The sequence below is a fragment of the Camelus bactrianus genome, chromosome 16 (genome assembly GCF_048773025.1).
Source record: "Camelus bactrianus isolate YW-2024 breed Bactrian camel chromosome 16, ASM4877302v1, whole genome shotgun sequence".
Taxonomy (NCBI): domain Eukaryota; kingdom Metazoa; phylum Chordata; class Mammalia; order Artiodactyla; family Camelidae; genus Camelus; species Camelus bactrianus.
In genome coordinates this window covers 55,124,027-55,140,004 of record NC_133554.1, presented here as the reverse complement: position 1 = coordinate 55,140,004, position 15,978 = coordinate 55,124,027, and the positions used below count along the sequence as shown (strand labels likewise).

General features: G+C 43.6%; 2 protein-coding genes across 5 annotated transcripts in view; one reads left to right on the top strand and one right to left on the bottom strand.

Annotated features, from left to right (window-relative positions):
* Positions 1 to 4,748, bottom strand: part of SAP30BP (SAP30 binding protein) — a 31,280-nt gene extending 26,532 nt beyond the window's left edge. Inside the window, exons 1-3 of one of the 2 annotated variants that reach the window (XM_010950756.3) lie at positions 4,284 to 4,743; positions 2,958 to 3,067; positions 678 to 725 (exon numbers count right to left, since the gene is read on the bottom strand). In XM_010950756.3, the coding sequence (XP_010949058.3) occupies positions 678 to 725; positions 2,958 to 3,067; positions 4,284 to 4,614 (489 nt within the window). In that variant the 5' untranslated portion in view covers positions 4,615 to 4,743. Of the gene's footprint in view, positions 1 to 677; positions 726 to 2,957; positions 3,068 to 4,283 lie in introns of both variants that reach the window. The other variant, XM_045513582.2, reaches the window with a different exon arrangement.
* The window catches only part of RECQL5 (RecQ like helicase 5), a 32,996-nt gene continuing 21,604 nt past the window's right edge, over positions 4,587 to 15,978 (top strand). The window contains exons 1-8 of one of the 3 annotated variants that reach the window (XM_010950761.3): positions 4,587 to 4,742; positions 5,234 to 5,374; positions 6,637 to 6,758; positions 7,782 to 8,300; positions 8,756 to 8,861; positions 9,509 to 9,620; positions 10,774 to 10,936; positions 15,743 to 15,822. In XM_010950761.3, the coding sequence (XP_010949063.2) occupies positions 5,248 to 5,374; positions 6,637 to 6,758; positions 7,782 to 8,300; positions 8,756 to 8,861; positions 9,509 to 9,620; positions 10,774 to 10,936; positions 15,743 to 15,822 (1,229 nt within the window). In that variant the 5' untranslated portion in view covers positions 4,587 to 4,742; positions 5,234 to 5,247. Of the gene's footprint in view, positions 4,798 to 5,229; positions 5,375 to 6,636; positions 6,759 to 7,781; positions 8,301 to 8,755; positions 8,862 to 9,508; positions 9,621 to 10,773; positions 10,937 to 15,742; positions 15,823 to 15,978 lie in introns of all 3 variants that reach the window. The other 2 variants (XM_045513580.2, XM_045513579.2) reach the window with 2 other exon arrangements.

Below are 15,978 nucleotides of genomic sequence, written 5' to 3'. Positions count from 1 at the left end.
ACACTTATACTAATGCCCAGCGCACAGTATGGCAAGCCTACCCACCACGGAGGAAGGGCGTGTGTCTTACCCTTTACCACAATAGGGTCAAGGATACCTGAATTACTCTCAGCTGCTACCGGGATGAACCTATAAGAAGAGATGGCTGCGTTGTTTCAAAGCAAATCATTCTGTATGATTTACCCAAGAGTGGAAGGGCGCAAGCCTGGAAAGACAAGGATTAGGCTCAGCATCCCCAATAGCTGGGAGAGGTCTCATTTTCTCTGGCCATTTAGGGCCCCTCTTCACGTCTAGATGACTAAGAGGACCCACAGCACATGAGGCAGCCCGTGTGGCTTCCTGATTCTACAAACATTCCCACTTCTACTCTACCTGCAGGGGCAGTGACCCCACAAAGCCCACCTGGATTCAGAGCATAGGCGGGTCGCTGCACTCAGCCAAGCCTCTCGCCTTTCTAGTCTGGGGATGTGGCACGACCTGCAAGGCTGGAAATCAAGCTGCCTCAAGACATACCAGAGGGGTCTCCAGGTTTCTTTTAAAACTAGTTTACCCCAGAAAAATTACACATGGTTACATTATGTTAGTGGGACAGATCTTGACCAGACATATGAACTGAGCCATAACGTTAAAATGCCTTGTTCGTATCCAGCCACCCCACCACAGCCAACACCAAATACCTTTGGGTCATCAGCCTCAGGTTTTTCAGTCTCTGAATCGTCATCTTCCTACAAGACAAAGAATTTAGAGGATTAAGCTTAAAGGAGTGGGCCTGCGGTTCTCACATGCATAACTAGGGGTCAGAGCAAATTTACCCAGCCTGGGTCATCCCACCAAGAACCCCTCCCCGACTATATGACCCAGGCTCCAGAGAAAGAGAAGGGGGGAAAGAGATGTTCTGAGAGGAAAAAGAACATCAGCAGCTCAAAGTCGTTACTCCAGCAGTGCCACAGTCTATGTTAATGAAAATGCCTGAGATTAAAAACCACACGCATAAAAATGGAGAAAGATTGTAATATGCTTGAGAAAAGAATAAGACTAGGCCCCCCCGGATAAAACAGACACAGCGTTTCCAACGAAGTAGCAATTATTTCGAACCAGGAATTGCCTTTCAGGTGCACAAATACATCAGACTCAGACCTCCTGTGACACTGTTCACTGCCAGAGCGCCATGACCCCCACACACTCTACCCCAGCACTTCAATCCAGCGGCATCTGCACCAACATGAACAGCAGGAAACTGGGGGTCAAACAACCAGGGCAAGTGACCTGGGAAAGGCAGGACTCAAGGGCAATGCCCAGCCTGTCCTAGGTCCCAGCTGAGTGTGTTCTGCCTCCATCCAAGCTTTCACAGAACTGCCATTGCCCCGTTCTATCCAGCCTCGTTCCTTATCCAAATGGCCTGCTTGACACAAAGCACCATGGAGGCAAGGCCTCTTCCAAAGCATGCCCTGGCCTCACAGGAGCTAGCCCACCACTCCACTGAATGCTAGTGAAGACTGAAAGACAGCTACCCTGTTAGGTAGCTGTATCCATGTCGGTTCCACCACCCAGCACACCCTAATGCACGGGAGCTGTAATTTTACATCCAGGAAAAATTAAGATTTCTCTGAAACTGCTTTTTTTCAGTTGAGCTATACTTTACTGCCCCCCCCCAATTAAACAGCACGCCAGGTCTTAATATAAACATCACCTGAGAGACTTGAACTATACTGATGACTCTGAGACTTAATTGTCTTGCCAGATGTCAGTGAGCCACAGGTTTTAAATGCAATCTCCTTAAAATGAAACCCATCGTGCTAAATAATCAGAGATGTAGCTCAGCCAAACACAACCACATTTTAGAATGTCTACATTGGGATTGGATGAGAGGCTTTTACTAAAATATGAAATAAAGTTTAAATATAATGAAAATTCTAAGCAAAGTAAATGTGGGAAAACACTTCAAAAACACACATCAGGCAGATTTGCTGAAGAAAATAGTTATGGACGTTGAGCCAGTATGTGCACTTAGAAGTCAGGAAAAGAAAACAACTTACAAAGCTTTTCTAGACAATTTCAGTCAATTCTGAATTATCAGCAGTAATGGGGGATGGGGGTCTAAGGGGATAAAAATATTTTCCAAAAGAATAGAAAATACAGAATGCATTTTTGTTTAATTTGTAAAGCATTTTAATGCCAATGTTTAAGTATCAATGGGTAAAAAAAAAATTCAAACAAATAAAGTACATTGTTACTAAAGAGCCAGATTTTATACTGAGATTCAACTTTGTATGTCTTTGTGCTAAGCACCAGCCTGAATCCCTGTTTATCTCCAAACTTTTAAATTCTGGATCATGATGCTCCGGTGACAGTGTATCTAAAGTCTTTCTGGTTACTTAAGACACAAGTTCTCTGTTCTGTCGATCAGCAGGTACTAAACTTTAGGCAAGATTTATAATCAAGAATTCTGATAAAAAGTGCCAAGTAAAAAGTCAAGAAAGGAGTTAAGAAGGATATCCAAAAAAAAAAAAAAAAAAAAAAGTCCTTCCTAGTCTTTTTAATAAACTGAGAGATTTGAATGAGCCCCAACCAAAATTAAAAATAATACAGATCTGATCGCAGATATAAATGATAAACCAATTAGGATGAATGCACTGTTACAAATGGAATAAATGATCTAAACAGGGAAAACCAACACAAAATACCCATTGATGTGTGGATTAAATAAAACTGTCCACTATCTTTCCCCACAAATTCAAATCAAAGGTTAATACAAAATGGTCCAGGTGAAAACAAATTTGATTTTCAAACAGAACTACTGATGTCCATCCCAGTTTCCTCAACTGATACTAAACAAAAAGGTTGGCGGGGGGATGAAATTAGGCATGAAATGTAACACTGTTGGTACAATTTAGAAAGTTTCTGACAAACGAAATGGTGCTTTGAACAGCTCTGGATTTGGGAACAGATTTACTCACCGACTGTTTGCTATTCTCATCTTCTTCTTCTTCATAACCATCCTCATCACCCCCGAGGCGAGAAAAATCATCCTCTCCATAGGCTTCAGATACCAATCCGCCTTTCTCTTCTTAAACATAAAAAATAAAATAAAATAAATGAAATGAGTAACTGGGGAAAAGAATGCAAGAAAAACCTTTGGGTGATTTGAGTGGCCAGGACTATCTCTGAAGATAAAAGGAAAATGTGAATCTCATGTGAGTGACCTTAGGTCCAGATTCTGCTTTTGGGAGTCACAAAATTTAGTGTATGAATTCATTAAAAGAACAGGGAAGAAAAGCAAACAATATTGAATTCTGTTTCTAATGCTTCCAATCCACTTATTAGGCAAACTAAAGCCTTTCTTTCTCCTAGCTATTATACTAAGTTGTTTAAGCACTTCTTTCGTTCTGCATGTCTCACTTGTATCATAGGCACGAATGAACTTCTCATGTAAGACAAGGACTCTGTGTCCTCATTTTTGTGTGTCCTCCCCTAAGAACAGAGGGCACTCTGACAGGTTCTCAATCATACCTACTTAAGAAACAAATCTTTTTCCACGTTTAAAACAAAACAAGAAAGCCCCAAAACAATACAAATTACTGGGAAACCATCAGAGAACCTCCCGACTGATGGAGATCACACAAAACTAAGAGTAGCTAACCTAGTCCAATCCCCCCTTACTTTTCAGATGAGGAAACCAAGGCCCAGATATGTTGGGTCACTTGCCGCCTCCCTATACTCCCATATAAATCTGCTCCCACTTCCTAATGTGATTCTCAACCTCAGTAGGGCAACAAAGTCACTGACGGGCTTTAACAACTGACAAAGTAGTGGAATTACCAAGGAGTCTTGGAGCTCACGAATGCCCAGATCCTTCCCTGGATCTCCAGAATTACTCTCTAGCAGTCGAGATTAGATACATGTATTTTTAAAAGCTCCAAGATAACGTCTAGGGCACATTATTATTTAAAAGTTTCCCTCTCCCCTACCAAACAACAAGCCTAGAGAAAACAGGTAGTGGTTCAGAAGCCTTGTATCCTCTCCACCCTTCGTCCATCCTTCTCCCCAGCACGGAGACTTTCAGTAAGTTTCGGCCAGAATAATCGACTCAACGGAAGAAGACGGTCCATTCTTACTACAAAGCATCTAACGGTGGGTCTAGCCCAAGGCCCTGAGCGCCCTTCGGGGCTTCGGGGCCCGATACTTGGAGCAATGACCATCTCTTTCCCTCCCGCCCTGGTAGGGAAGCAGCATTCTGAGCAGACACCCGATTCTCCCCTTCCAGCTCCCTGCTCGGGCCTCACCAGCCGAGTTGCCTGCCGCTTCGACTCCAGCCTCGCCGTCAGACTCGGGCTCTGAATCTTCCGCGTAAACTGCCAGAGACGACAGAACATTCTTCTTCCCCGCCATCTTATTCCCACAGCCCCGGCGCGGCTCACTCCTATGACTCCAAAAAAGCCGACTTCCGTGCGGAAAGGCGAGTTCTTCCGGATCCCAGGAGACCCCGCACCCGTTCCAGACCGGGAACCAATCAAAGAGGCCGTTTCTGCGCCTGGCTACGCCCCCTCCTGCCAGGGCTAGCGTAACGTCATCACTGTGCGACGGATACAAGCTTGTGTGGGTTTTACCTGACATTGCATTCCCAGGCGTCTGCTTCTCACAGTTGCCTGTGGCAAATGGGGGTCTTCGAGTAGTTCCCGAGCCAGCGGGCAGAAGCGGCCCAACAAGAGCCCTTCTTTCCTGGTGGCCCACAGCCGGCTGTGATATCTTGGGGGTGAAGACGGGGAGGCTTCCGCTGGGAAAGGGAGAAAAGAGCAGGTCGGGGGCTCAGGAGGAAAAGGGAAGAGTTCTCCTCTGGGGGATGGGAAAGGGGGTCGGGGTCCTGGGGGGAAGCATGGTCGTCATGGCTATGCTTAGAGCAGAGGGTGGAGCTTAGAAAAACAATTCCACCTTCTCCAAACTATTCCGAAGACATTTGTGTTTCTTCTCGTGATCTGATTTCTGGCTCTGTGCTATATTAGCTGGGATAGTTCGATGTTTTTATTTTCAATGAGCGTAAAAATGGAGCTGTTAGTTACCCAGGAATGTATTGCTGGAGGCTGTTCACCTGGAGCTATATGACTTGAAAATAATACATTGTTTGAGTGTCATAAAGCAAATTTATACCCAGAAAAATAAGCAGTATTTTAGAAGCAGAACAGAGGGTTCTCGCTGAAACTGTATGATCATCACCTTTGCCTTAACCTTTAGCCACTGTCTGTCGGTAAGATGAGCACCCACCCTTCCTCTCCTTTTGACCCTGAGCGCCGAGTTCGGAGCACGCTGAAGAAGGTCTTTGGGTTTGACTCTTTTAAGACACCTTTACAGGAGAGTGCGACCATGGCTGTAGTGAAAGGTAACATGACCAAACTACCTGTGTTTACATTTGTGCTGGGTATACCAGCCTTCTGACCCTTCCTGCCTCCCCACCCTTGGGCCATATTTGGTTTTAGAGATCTTGTAGATGTGTTACTAAAAACTTGCAGTTTTATTGTCAGGATCACCCAGCTGTTCTGGTTCTTATATTTCATAGCCGGAGCTAAGGTTGTCTTTGAAAACAGTTAATAAATTTCCATTTTTGTTTGTGTTTAGGCAGTAGTGGGGCGTGGCAGGATTAGCCTAAGCCAGTCACTAACCTTCTAGATAATTCCTTCGTTGAAGATTGAGTGGCCTGGGTCCCAAATAGGGAAGGAAGGAGTAATAGTTTTATAAATCTGAGATATGTTGACAAATGGAGGTTGTCAAGAGGGGAGCAGCAGTGTAATGTTAATTACATTATAACAAAACATAACATTATAAACAATTTATAACATTATAACAATTTATAATATTATAAGCAAAAGAACTCTAAGTGATGGTGCCTCCATGTCTACACAGATATGCCCACTCATCTAGAAGTATTCAGCTTTCATGGTTGTGCTGTTCAATCATCTATGTTCCAGCAGACTCAGACTTCTTACCTTCATAGTTGTTATTGCCATTATTGGAAGTGACCTATGTGCGTTGCCAAATCTCCCTGGATCATTACTTTTTTCATAGAAGGGATGGGAAGGGAATTGAGATTATATTAAGACCCTTCCATGTGCCAGACATTCTGCTAGGGGTTTTTCCTACAATCTCATTTAATTTTCAACAGTTTTTTTTTTTAAGCTGTAGTACAGTCAATTACAGTGTGTCAGGTTTTGGTGTACAGCACAATATCCCAGTCATGAATATTTATAAATATATTCATTTTCATTTTTTTTTCATTAAAGGTTATTACAAAATATTGAACATAGTTCCCTGTGCTATGCAGGGGTGACTATTTTTAAAGTTATTTTTACAAATAGTGGCTAGCATTTGTAAATCTCAAACTCCCAAATTTATCCCTTCCCACCCCCCTTCCCTGTAACCGTAAGATTGTTTACTAAGTCTGCAAGTCTTCAACAAGTCTTTTTGGGGGGATAATTAGGTTTATTTATTTATTTTAATGGAAGTCTTGGAGATTGAACCTAGGACCTTGTGCATGCCAAACACCTGCTCTACCACTGAACAATACCCTCCCCCCCAACAGCCTTGATGAAGGAAAGAGATAAAAGGCAGGAAGCTTTAAGACGTTGTCCTCTTGTATTTTTGCAGGTGACAAGGACGTCTTTGTGTGCATGCCCACAGGGGCAGGAAAATCCCTCTGCTATCAGCTTCCTGCTCTGTTGGCCAAAGGCATCACCATTGTAATCTCTCCTCTCATTGCTTTGATTCAGGTGAGGCTCAGGGGAATGAAGATGGCAGCCCAAAAAGTCTAGGGGAAGGTTTTTTTTACAGCTTGAGGTTTTACTTCTCCTTTCTTTGGTCTTTTGCCTCTTTTTGTTCTTTGACTTGCCTGTATCCCTCTCTGTATCGGGTCCCTGAATTGCCCAAATGTGGGTTTCTCCACTAGCGCTTATCACTCTGCTGCGTTATGAATGAGTCTTCTGTGTTTTGATGGCCTGAGGTTGCTCACCCTCCTTTGTAACTTTTTGTCCAGAGAAATACGGAACTAGGTGTATATACACGTACGTACACACTCATATGTACACATGTGCACTCTCAACATTATAGGAGATGCTGTTGGATAGATAGGACATTGATATGTGGGCATCCCTGGTATTCTGCTTTATTCCGGCAAGGGCACAGCTGTGAGACTGAAAAAAAAGATGAGAAACTTGTTAGGATGTTGTTCACATCTGCTCCGTACTTCTGACTATATTTAAGGCCTGCAGATGGGCTGATAGAGTCAGAAAGGAGGAAGTGTGGCCATGTGGTTAAGAGCCATCCACCATGAAGAAAAGGAGAACAAGGGAGAGACAGAGACAGAGAACAGTGATGCTTAGTGAGTGTGCACTAGTCTCAGCCTTTGTGCTAAGTACTCTATGTGCATTAACTTACTCTGAGATGTAAAATATCATTTAGTTCTCACAACAATCCTATTCGGTAGTTTTCTTTTTTTTTTTTTAAGAATAAAGACGGAGAGTGAGAAAATTGAAAGGTTAAGGTTAAGAACCAGCCAAAGAGCATGTGGTGGTTAAGGGAGTGGGGATTAAATCCAGGTCTGTCTGTCCCCACGGCCTGTCCTCTCAACCACTTCACCTTCTGTACTTCTTTTATGCCAAGAGAAGACACATTGGAGGGTGGGAAGGGGACTTTTATGACTGGGAAATACCCCAGGGAGTCATGGTGATGTCTACCACTGAGTCCTGAGGGTCACATATACTCCCCTCTATGTCTTCTCCCCCTTCTGCCATCAGGACCAAGTGGACCACTTGCTGGCCCTGAAGGTACAAGTGAGTTCCTTGAACTCAAAGCTCTCAGCCCAGGAGAAGAAGGAGCTGCTCTCTGACCTGGAGCAAGAAAAGCCCCGGACCAAACTTCTATACATCACGCCGGAGATGGCGGCTTCCGCCTCCTTCCAGCCCACCCTGAACTCCCTGATGTCCCGCCACCTGCTCTCCTACCTGGTGGTGGATGAAGCTCATTGTGTTTCCCAGTGGGGGCACGACTTCCGGCCTGACTACTTGCGTCTGGGTGCCCTGCGCTCCCGCCTGGCACATGCCCCATGTGTGGCTCTGACTGCCACAGCCACCCTGCAGGTCCAAGAGGATGTGTTTGCTGCTCTGCACCTGAAGCAACCAGTTGCTGTCTTCAAGACTCCCTGCTTCCGGGCCAACCTCTTCTATGACGTGCAGTTCAAGGAACTGCTCTCTGATCCCTACGGGAACCTGCGAGACTTCTGCCATAAGGCTCTTGGGCAGAAGGCTGATAAAGGGGTGAGAGCATTGAGGCTTGACGGGGAGCTGAGATGTGTTGGGAGCACTGGGGTGCTATCTGCAGCACAGAAATGGATACTGGTTTTCTAAGACCTTTGTTTCTTCTAGTTTCCTTGGCCTTGAAACTTGTGCCCAGAGTTGTGCCTTTGGTTTCCTGGCATTGTTCCCCTTCATGGGGTTCCCATGTCCTGGAATCCTCCTGTGGGAGGCCTTTGCAGACCTAGCCAAGGTTTATGGGTTGAGGGGAGGCAGAGGAGTTAGAAAGGTTGGGTTTGGAGCTGCTTTGGTCCTGCTTTGCTAGAAAGTGTCAGAGCTGTACTAGGTGGCTTGCATCAGAGGAGACTTTGAGGCTGACGAGAGAGAGTCAGAGTTGCTTTTAAAGCAGGCTGCAGGCTGATGGGCTGACTGTTCTGTTCTTCCCAGTGCTTATTTTCTTCCTGTGTCTCCCCATTCAGCTGTTATCTGGCTGTGGCATTGTCTACTGCAGGACCAGAGAGGCCTGTGAACAGCTGGCAATAGAGCTCAGTTATAGAGGTGTGAACGCCAAGGCGTACCATGCAGGTAAGGGGCACCTGGCTATGTGGCCCTCCTCCCTCTCAGAAGCCTCTTAGTCCATCTCTTGTTCCTTATGGATCCTGGATAATCAAGTAGTCCATCATCTTTTTCCAGATACCCAAGCAGAGCTTAAGTGATTCACTTAAATCCACAAAAAGGAATCTAGACAGAAATGAGATCTAAAATAAGAATTGTTGGGGGAGAGGGTGTAGCTCAGTGGTAGAGCGTGTGCTTAGCATGCACGAGGTCTTGGGTTCAATCCCCAGTACCTCCATTAAAAAAAAGAGAGAGAGTGAATTGTGACTCCTGAATTCTTTTTCTCACTCTGAGCCCACCCAGCAGCGGGTGATGAGTTTTTATAAGCCCAGGTACTGGTGTTGTGGAAAAACCACAGGCTCTGGAGGACAGTGGACTTGGGTTTGAATCGTGACTCTAACATTTATTGAGTGCTCTGTGCCACACACAGGCTAGGGTCTTTGTGTTTATTGGCTCAGGCTCAGTGAGGTTAAGTGCCTGGCCCAAGGTCATACAGCCAGTAAGTGATGGATTTGGGGTATGTGTATAGTGCCCAGCATAGCATCAGACCCAAGGTAGACTCTAAGGGAAAGCCAAGGAAATATGAGCTTCCTTCCCCACCCTTCCCTCCTGTCTAGGGTTGAAGGCTTCTGAAAGAACGCTGGTGCAGAATGAGTGGATGGAGGAGAAGGTCCCTGTAATTGTTGCTACCATTAGTTTTGGGATGGGTGTGGACAAAGCCAATGTCAGGTGAGCCCTGGTTCTTGTCTTACCATCCCACTTGGGGCCTGGGAGCGGGTGGGCTGCCTAGTCCTCTGCCTGGAGGACTGGGTCCATATGCTGCTTCTAGGGCTGGAGGAAAAGGCAGCCCCAGGAGAGAGTCCCTAGTATGTAGTCCAAATGCTGACAGTTCCCATGCAGTCTGCTCCCTTGTGCCCATCCCCAGCACGTTTCTGCTATCCCCCAGGAGAGGGGGCAGCACCACATGCTCAGGCTCATCCATTAACACAGCCCCACTCACTCATGTCTTAGCAGCTAGATCCTGTGAAGGATGGAAGGAACTGTCTCACATTGCACCCTGTGGGAAGCAGAGGCAAAGATCTCATTCTTGTCACACCTTGTTACTGCTTACTGATGGTCCAGAAGGGTCGGATGTGTCCCAGCCTCACACTGGCGACTGTTGGGAAGTCTTTTACCTCCAGCCACACTTGACTTTCCAGAGACATCTTGGGCTATAGCCTGAAGCCCTTTGCTCTGAGTAACACCAGCAGTAATGCCTTGTATGATTTACAGAGCATTTTTGTATGCATGGTCTTGTTAAGCCTCACAGTGACCCTGAGTTGGTCAGGGTAGGAATTAAACTGTGAACCACATTTGAGAGAACATGGCCTTTGGAATCAGGGTTTGAACCTTGGGTCAGCTGTGTCTTGTTAGGGGCCAGTTTTGAAGTCAGATACCCCCAGGCTCAAACCCTAGCTCTGCTGTCCCCTTGCTATGTCACGTTGTACAAATCGACCTCTTTGAATTTCAAGTTCATTGTTTATAAAATGGGGCCACTTCACATGACAGTGACTGTAACAATAAAATGAGACAAATATATACACTGGCTCGTAGTAGGTACCTAGTAAATGTTATCCCTTCTTCGAAGATGTTCTAAAGGACCTATTCAGCTCATTAGGTTCCTAATCTTGTTTCTTTAAGCCCACAATTTTTCACACTGTGCTGTTCCACAGCAGGGAGGCCTGCTGACAGAGTGCAGGAGCTGTAGCCATGCTTAATCTGGGTTCCTGTCTCTGCCTCTCTGCCTGCTGGCCTCCCCATTCCTGGTCTCTGTGGAGACACCTGCTCTGCTGACTCAGCTTTGCCATCACACTTTATGCTGCTTGTCCCTTTGGACCTACAGGTTTGTTGCCCACTGGAACATTGCCAAGTCTATGGCTGGGTACTACCAAGAGTCTGGCCGGGCGGGCAGAGACGGAAAGCCTTCCTGGTGCCGTCTGTATTACTCCAGGAATGACCGGGACCAAGTCAGCTTCCTGATCAAGAAGGAAGTAGCAAAACTTCAGGTAAGCCCCGGGCTGTAGGAGCCCTGTCTGTCCAGAGTCACCACTCTCCAATCTCATGAGGCTTATTTCCAAACCCAGATGGGGCTTCTGTAATCTGGAGAGGTGCTCCTGAGGCTAGAAGGTAGAGCAGGGGGATGGGGAGTGATGTGCTGCTGGATAGGCAGCTTGTAACAAGCTAGGTTAGGCTTTTTTCTTTATGCTTAAGTGATCTTAGTACAATCTGCTGTGTACTTGTTATTTTATGTAGTCAAGATCAGTCCTTTCTTGTTTTAAATTAGCGTTGTTACATTTTACCATATTGTTAGAAGTTCTTTGTTTTTAGTCTTTTTAAAATTTCTTACTGGTCACACATTCTTTGTAGAGAACCTAGAAACAGACTCAAGTATATAAGGGAACTTGGTGTGTGGTAGGTAGCATTATAAATCAACAGGAAAAGGATGAACTGTTGAATAATTGGCGCTGGAAAAAGAGAAAATTAGATCCCTACCTCTCATACTATATACGTGTGAATTACCGATGGATTAAAGACCTCAAAAAACTGTAAAATTGGGGAGAAAATATTTTATGGTCTTGAGGAAGGGAAGAATAGGTCAAGATTTTAAAACCAGAAACCATCAAGGAAGACTCGATCTGTTATTGGACTAAATTCAAGCTAAAAATTTCTGTTGATGAGAGACAGCATAAACAAAAATGGAAAAATGAGCCATTGTTGCGGAAGACATTTGCAACAGACATGATTGCCTGGTTATATATAGAGAACTCCTGCAGGTAAAAGGGTGAAATCAAAGACAAACAGCTACATTGCAGAAAGGATGGACTTCACAGATGAGGAAACCAGGATATCTAATAAGCTTCCGTAGAGATGCTCAGCCTCACTTAGGAATCAGAGAAATGCAAATCAGGCCCCAAGCTATCATTTTACGCTCATCAGACTGGCCAAAGTGTAAAACATCTTTATAGTCACCGTCGGCAGGGCTGTGGGGAAAGGGCAGCTCACAGCGTCGTCAGGAATGTAAGCTGGAGTGACCGCTTTGCAGAGGTACGTGGAGGGTAGACAGGTTGTCAGCGTACAGGGTGGACTGTACGAGAATGGACATGGATGTTCGCTGCAATATAATAGTGAGATCAGACTCCTCCTTTGTAAGATGTTGGGTAAGTAAACAGCGGGCTAGTCACACAGTAGAAGGGTCTAGAGCAGTTACGAATGAAGCAGTAAATCTACATGAATCAAGAAGCATAAATCGTCCCCCTCAAGCATAACGTGTGAAATTGCAAAAGGGTACATGTCAACTTTTCCTCACAAGAAAAATTGAAGACAAGGTCTTATTCGTGATCCCCACCAGAAGGGCAATAAAAAGCCAAAAAGTATATGAACTCAGGGACAAGGCGAACAGGAGAGAAGACACCAGCAGGTAGAAATGGCAACAAATGTCTGCCTAGAAAACCCCAAAGACACCACTGGAAATCTACTAGAATTCATAAGGAAGCCTGGCAAGATGGCTGTCCGTAAGAGAAATAACGTTTCTCCATATTACCATAAATACCTAGGAATGGAAATGAAAAAAAAATTTAATCTGCAAGACTAAAACTTGTAAAATACCTAGAAGTAAATGCTATGGGCTCTTACCAAGAGACTTTAAAAAAAAAATCTCCCCAGTTGCTTTTAATATGCAGCCAGGGATGAGAACCGCCGATATAGATGACGAAAACTAGAATCTTATTGAAAGAAAACAAGCTGTGAACAGGCACACAAAGTGGGAAGAAACGGTTTTTTCTCCTCAAAGTTAAATATTTCACAAAGTTCCTATTGAAGTCCCAGAAGCCTTTTACTGGAAAGTGGAACCTTAGAATTTATACACAAGAATAAATGTGGGGAAAGGGGTGAAAAAAAGATGAAGGGGGCATGCTTAACTCCGTGTCAATCTGCTGTGTGGCCACTTTAGTCAAATCCATGTCATATAGAAACAGGTGAGAGCATTAGAAATAGGTCCCAGGATATGTGATAATTTAACATCTGATGAAGCTGATGGTTCAGTTTAGCGAGAAAAGAATGGATTTTCTAATACATGGTGCTGATATGGTAGGCTATCCTTCTGGAATAAAATTAAAGTGCCCCTTTTGACACTTTATATAAAAGACAGATTAAGGACCTGTATGTAGAAACTAAACAATATTTTGCAAGAAAATTTAGTCCACTGTACCATCCAGGGCTGGAGATACTTTGGTAATGAAAATGAAAAATCCAGAAAGCTATCTTAAAAAAAACAAATAATTTGAGTATATATAAAAAAATCCTAAGTTTCTAAAAATTCTTAGCCTATGGAAGAATTTATATGGTAAAAGGTACCATTAAAAATGTCAATAGATAAACAGTAATCTGGAAAAATACATAATGTAAGAGGCAAACAAAAGGTTGAAGTTGAAAGTAAATAGAGAGCTTTCACCAACTGACAAGAAAAAATACGGGATATGAAAAGAAAGTTCCCAGACAAGCTCATCCAAATGGCATATCCAAAGATGTTCAGATTCAGTAGTAATCAGGTAAATGCAAATTAAAGGAAAATGATTTGACACCCAAGTAAAGGAGCTCTAATTCCTGTTGCTAGTGGCCATGTATAGAAAAGTATGCCTACACTTTGCCAAGAGAAAAATGCAATCTTACAGTCTTTTGAGGGGGAAGCAATCTAGCAATATCTATTAAACTTTAAAACACAGATACACTTTGACCTAGATATCCTATTTCTGGGACCAGAGCACCTGAAATAAAAGTGCCAGGGGATAAGCTCACATGCTCAAGGGCCTGAATGATAGAATGGCTCATGAGGACAGAAAATGGGAAACAAACTAAATATCTAGCAAAGATGAGTAAAGAAATTATAGTACAAGAGAATGTGACAACGTATGTATGTATGTTCATGTAGAACTGAAAAATTGTGCTCTTCACTGGAATTTGACACAGCATTGTAAAATGACTATAACTCAATAAAAAATGTTTATATTAAAAAAAAAGAAATTATAGTATATACAGGTAATAGGGGCCCAGGAAGTCTCCCATCTTGCTTTAAAAAAGTTATATTTATTATAGCTTGACATTATAGATTTGCTTGTTCTGTATCTGCTCTATTGAAGTGTAAGTTCCACCAGAGGAGAGCAGGCGCCTTTTGTTTCCTGTGTAGCTGTAATTAATGCCTGGATTAGTGCTGGGGACATAGTAGGTGCTTAATAAATGTTTACTGAATAAATGAGTGAATGAATGACTAGGGAGAGAAGGTGAATGCAGGTAGGGATTGGGAACCTTTCAAAGGGGCCTTGTGAGGACCAAGAATGGTAATCTGTCATGACCTAAGAGGGCATGATTAACTTGTCTGAAATTCAAATTAGGCAAGGAAAAGATGTTGGTAAGGTGATTGGGTAGAAGATAATTTATTTGAAACCTACTAACACAGTGAATTACAAGAACTCACACTGGGCTCTTCGTTGGGACATTTGAGATCAAGAGATGATCCAGAAAGCTTCCAGAGAGAGGTGACTTACAGAAGACTGGAAGTCAGAAGAGCATCCGTTTTCTGCACTGTAACACCATAAGCAAGAAACATCACCTTCAAACTCGAAATCAGCCATTTCCAAGTTGAATTTCTGACCCAGCCAACCAGTTAGTGTGAAAGTAGGATAAAGACATTTTCAGACAGAAGATTTTAAGAACTTTTCTCCTATGGAGAAGCTATTAGAGGATGTTCTCCACTGCAGAGACAGTGGCCTAGGAAAGGCAGATGGTGATCTGACCCAGCAGCAAGGCAAAAGGAATGTCCTAGGACCAGATCAAAGGGTAGTCTTGGAAAGACAGCTGTGCACCAGGCCCAGAGAGCAGAAGTACAAGTCAAACACAGGGACAGAAGGCACCAGGAAGGATGTTTCCAAAAATAAAAGTGGATCCTGCCACCTTTGGTCCCTGTTGAGATGAATTTTTCAATATGTCAGAACATTTGGGGGTAAATTAGTGATACACTGAAATCTAAGGAAATGAAAAAACTAGGCACCTATTAATTTCAGGAGAAACGAAGTTGTAGAAGAAAGGACATGTGGTCACAGAGAATGCAAAAATGTCATCACGTGATGAGCTCCGAAGAATGTTGACATAGTCATATTAAGGAAAATTGTGATTTAATAAGAAATTATGATTTAAATGTATTGGGAGAATGGAGGTAGAGGAAGCGTGTGTATTTGCGTGCATCTGGGAAATGGGGATGATTCAACTTCCAAAAATGGAGAGGCAATAGATAATGTCTCAGATAGTGTCTGTTATATTTTCCTGGCTTTTCTGTATATTAAAAAATTTCACATTTTTTTGAAAGGAAAATCTGACAAACAGACATGTACAAAAAGGCAATTAAGGCATAATCCCAACACTCAGAGCTAATCACTGTCAACATTTTAGTGTGTGTCCTTCCACACACACAGGTTAATATGTTCCTTCATATCTAAGTACACACACTTGTGCGTATATTTAACTCTTATTAAATTAGGTTATATTGTACAGTGATTTCCAAATGCCAGTCCCTGGGCCCTTTACATGAAACTCATCTGAGTAGCTTTTTGAAAATATAAACTCCCAAAAGCTCCAGAAGTCTTGGGGTGGGCCCCAGGTCACTCTTTTCAAGTTACCCAGCTGATTCTGATGCATGATCAGGTTTGGGAAATCTGTTTTGTAAATGGCTTTATTAGTGTATTTGATATTTTTCTCTGTTATCATTTGTTGGACTACAGGGTAGTCCGGACTTTTGCTAAACGGTCGTTTCTTCTCTCCAGGAAAAGAGAGGGAACAAAGCATCTGATAAAGCTGCTGTCTTGGCCTTTGATTCCCTGGTGGCCTTCTGTGAAGAATCAGGGTGAGTGACTTGTATTGTGTGTGGATCAAAGTGTTAGTGAGGTCTTTTCTCTTCCCTCAACAGCACCACTCGTTAACCAGCTAATGTAGGGCAGCTCTTGGGCCACCAAGGGACCTCTGCCTGCTGAAGGCCATTGTGTGGGATGTTTCCTATCAG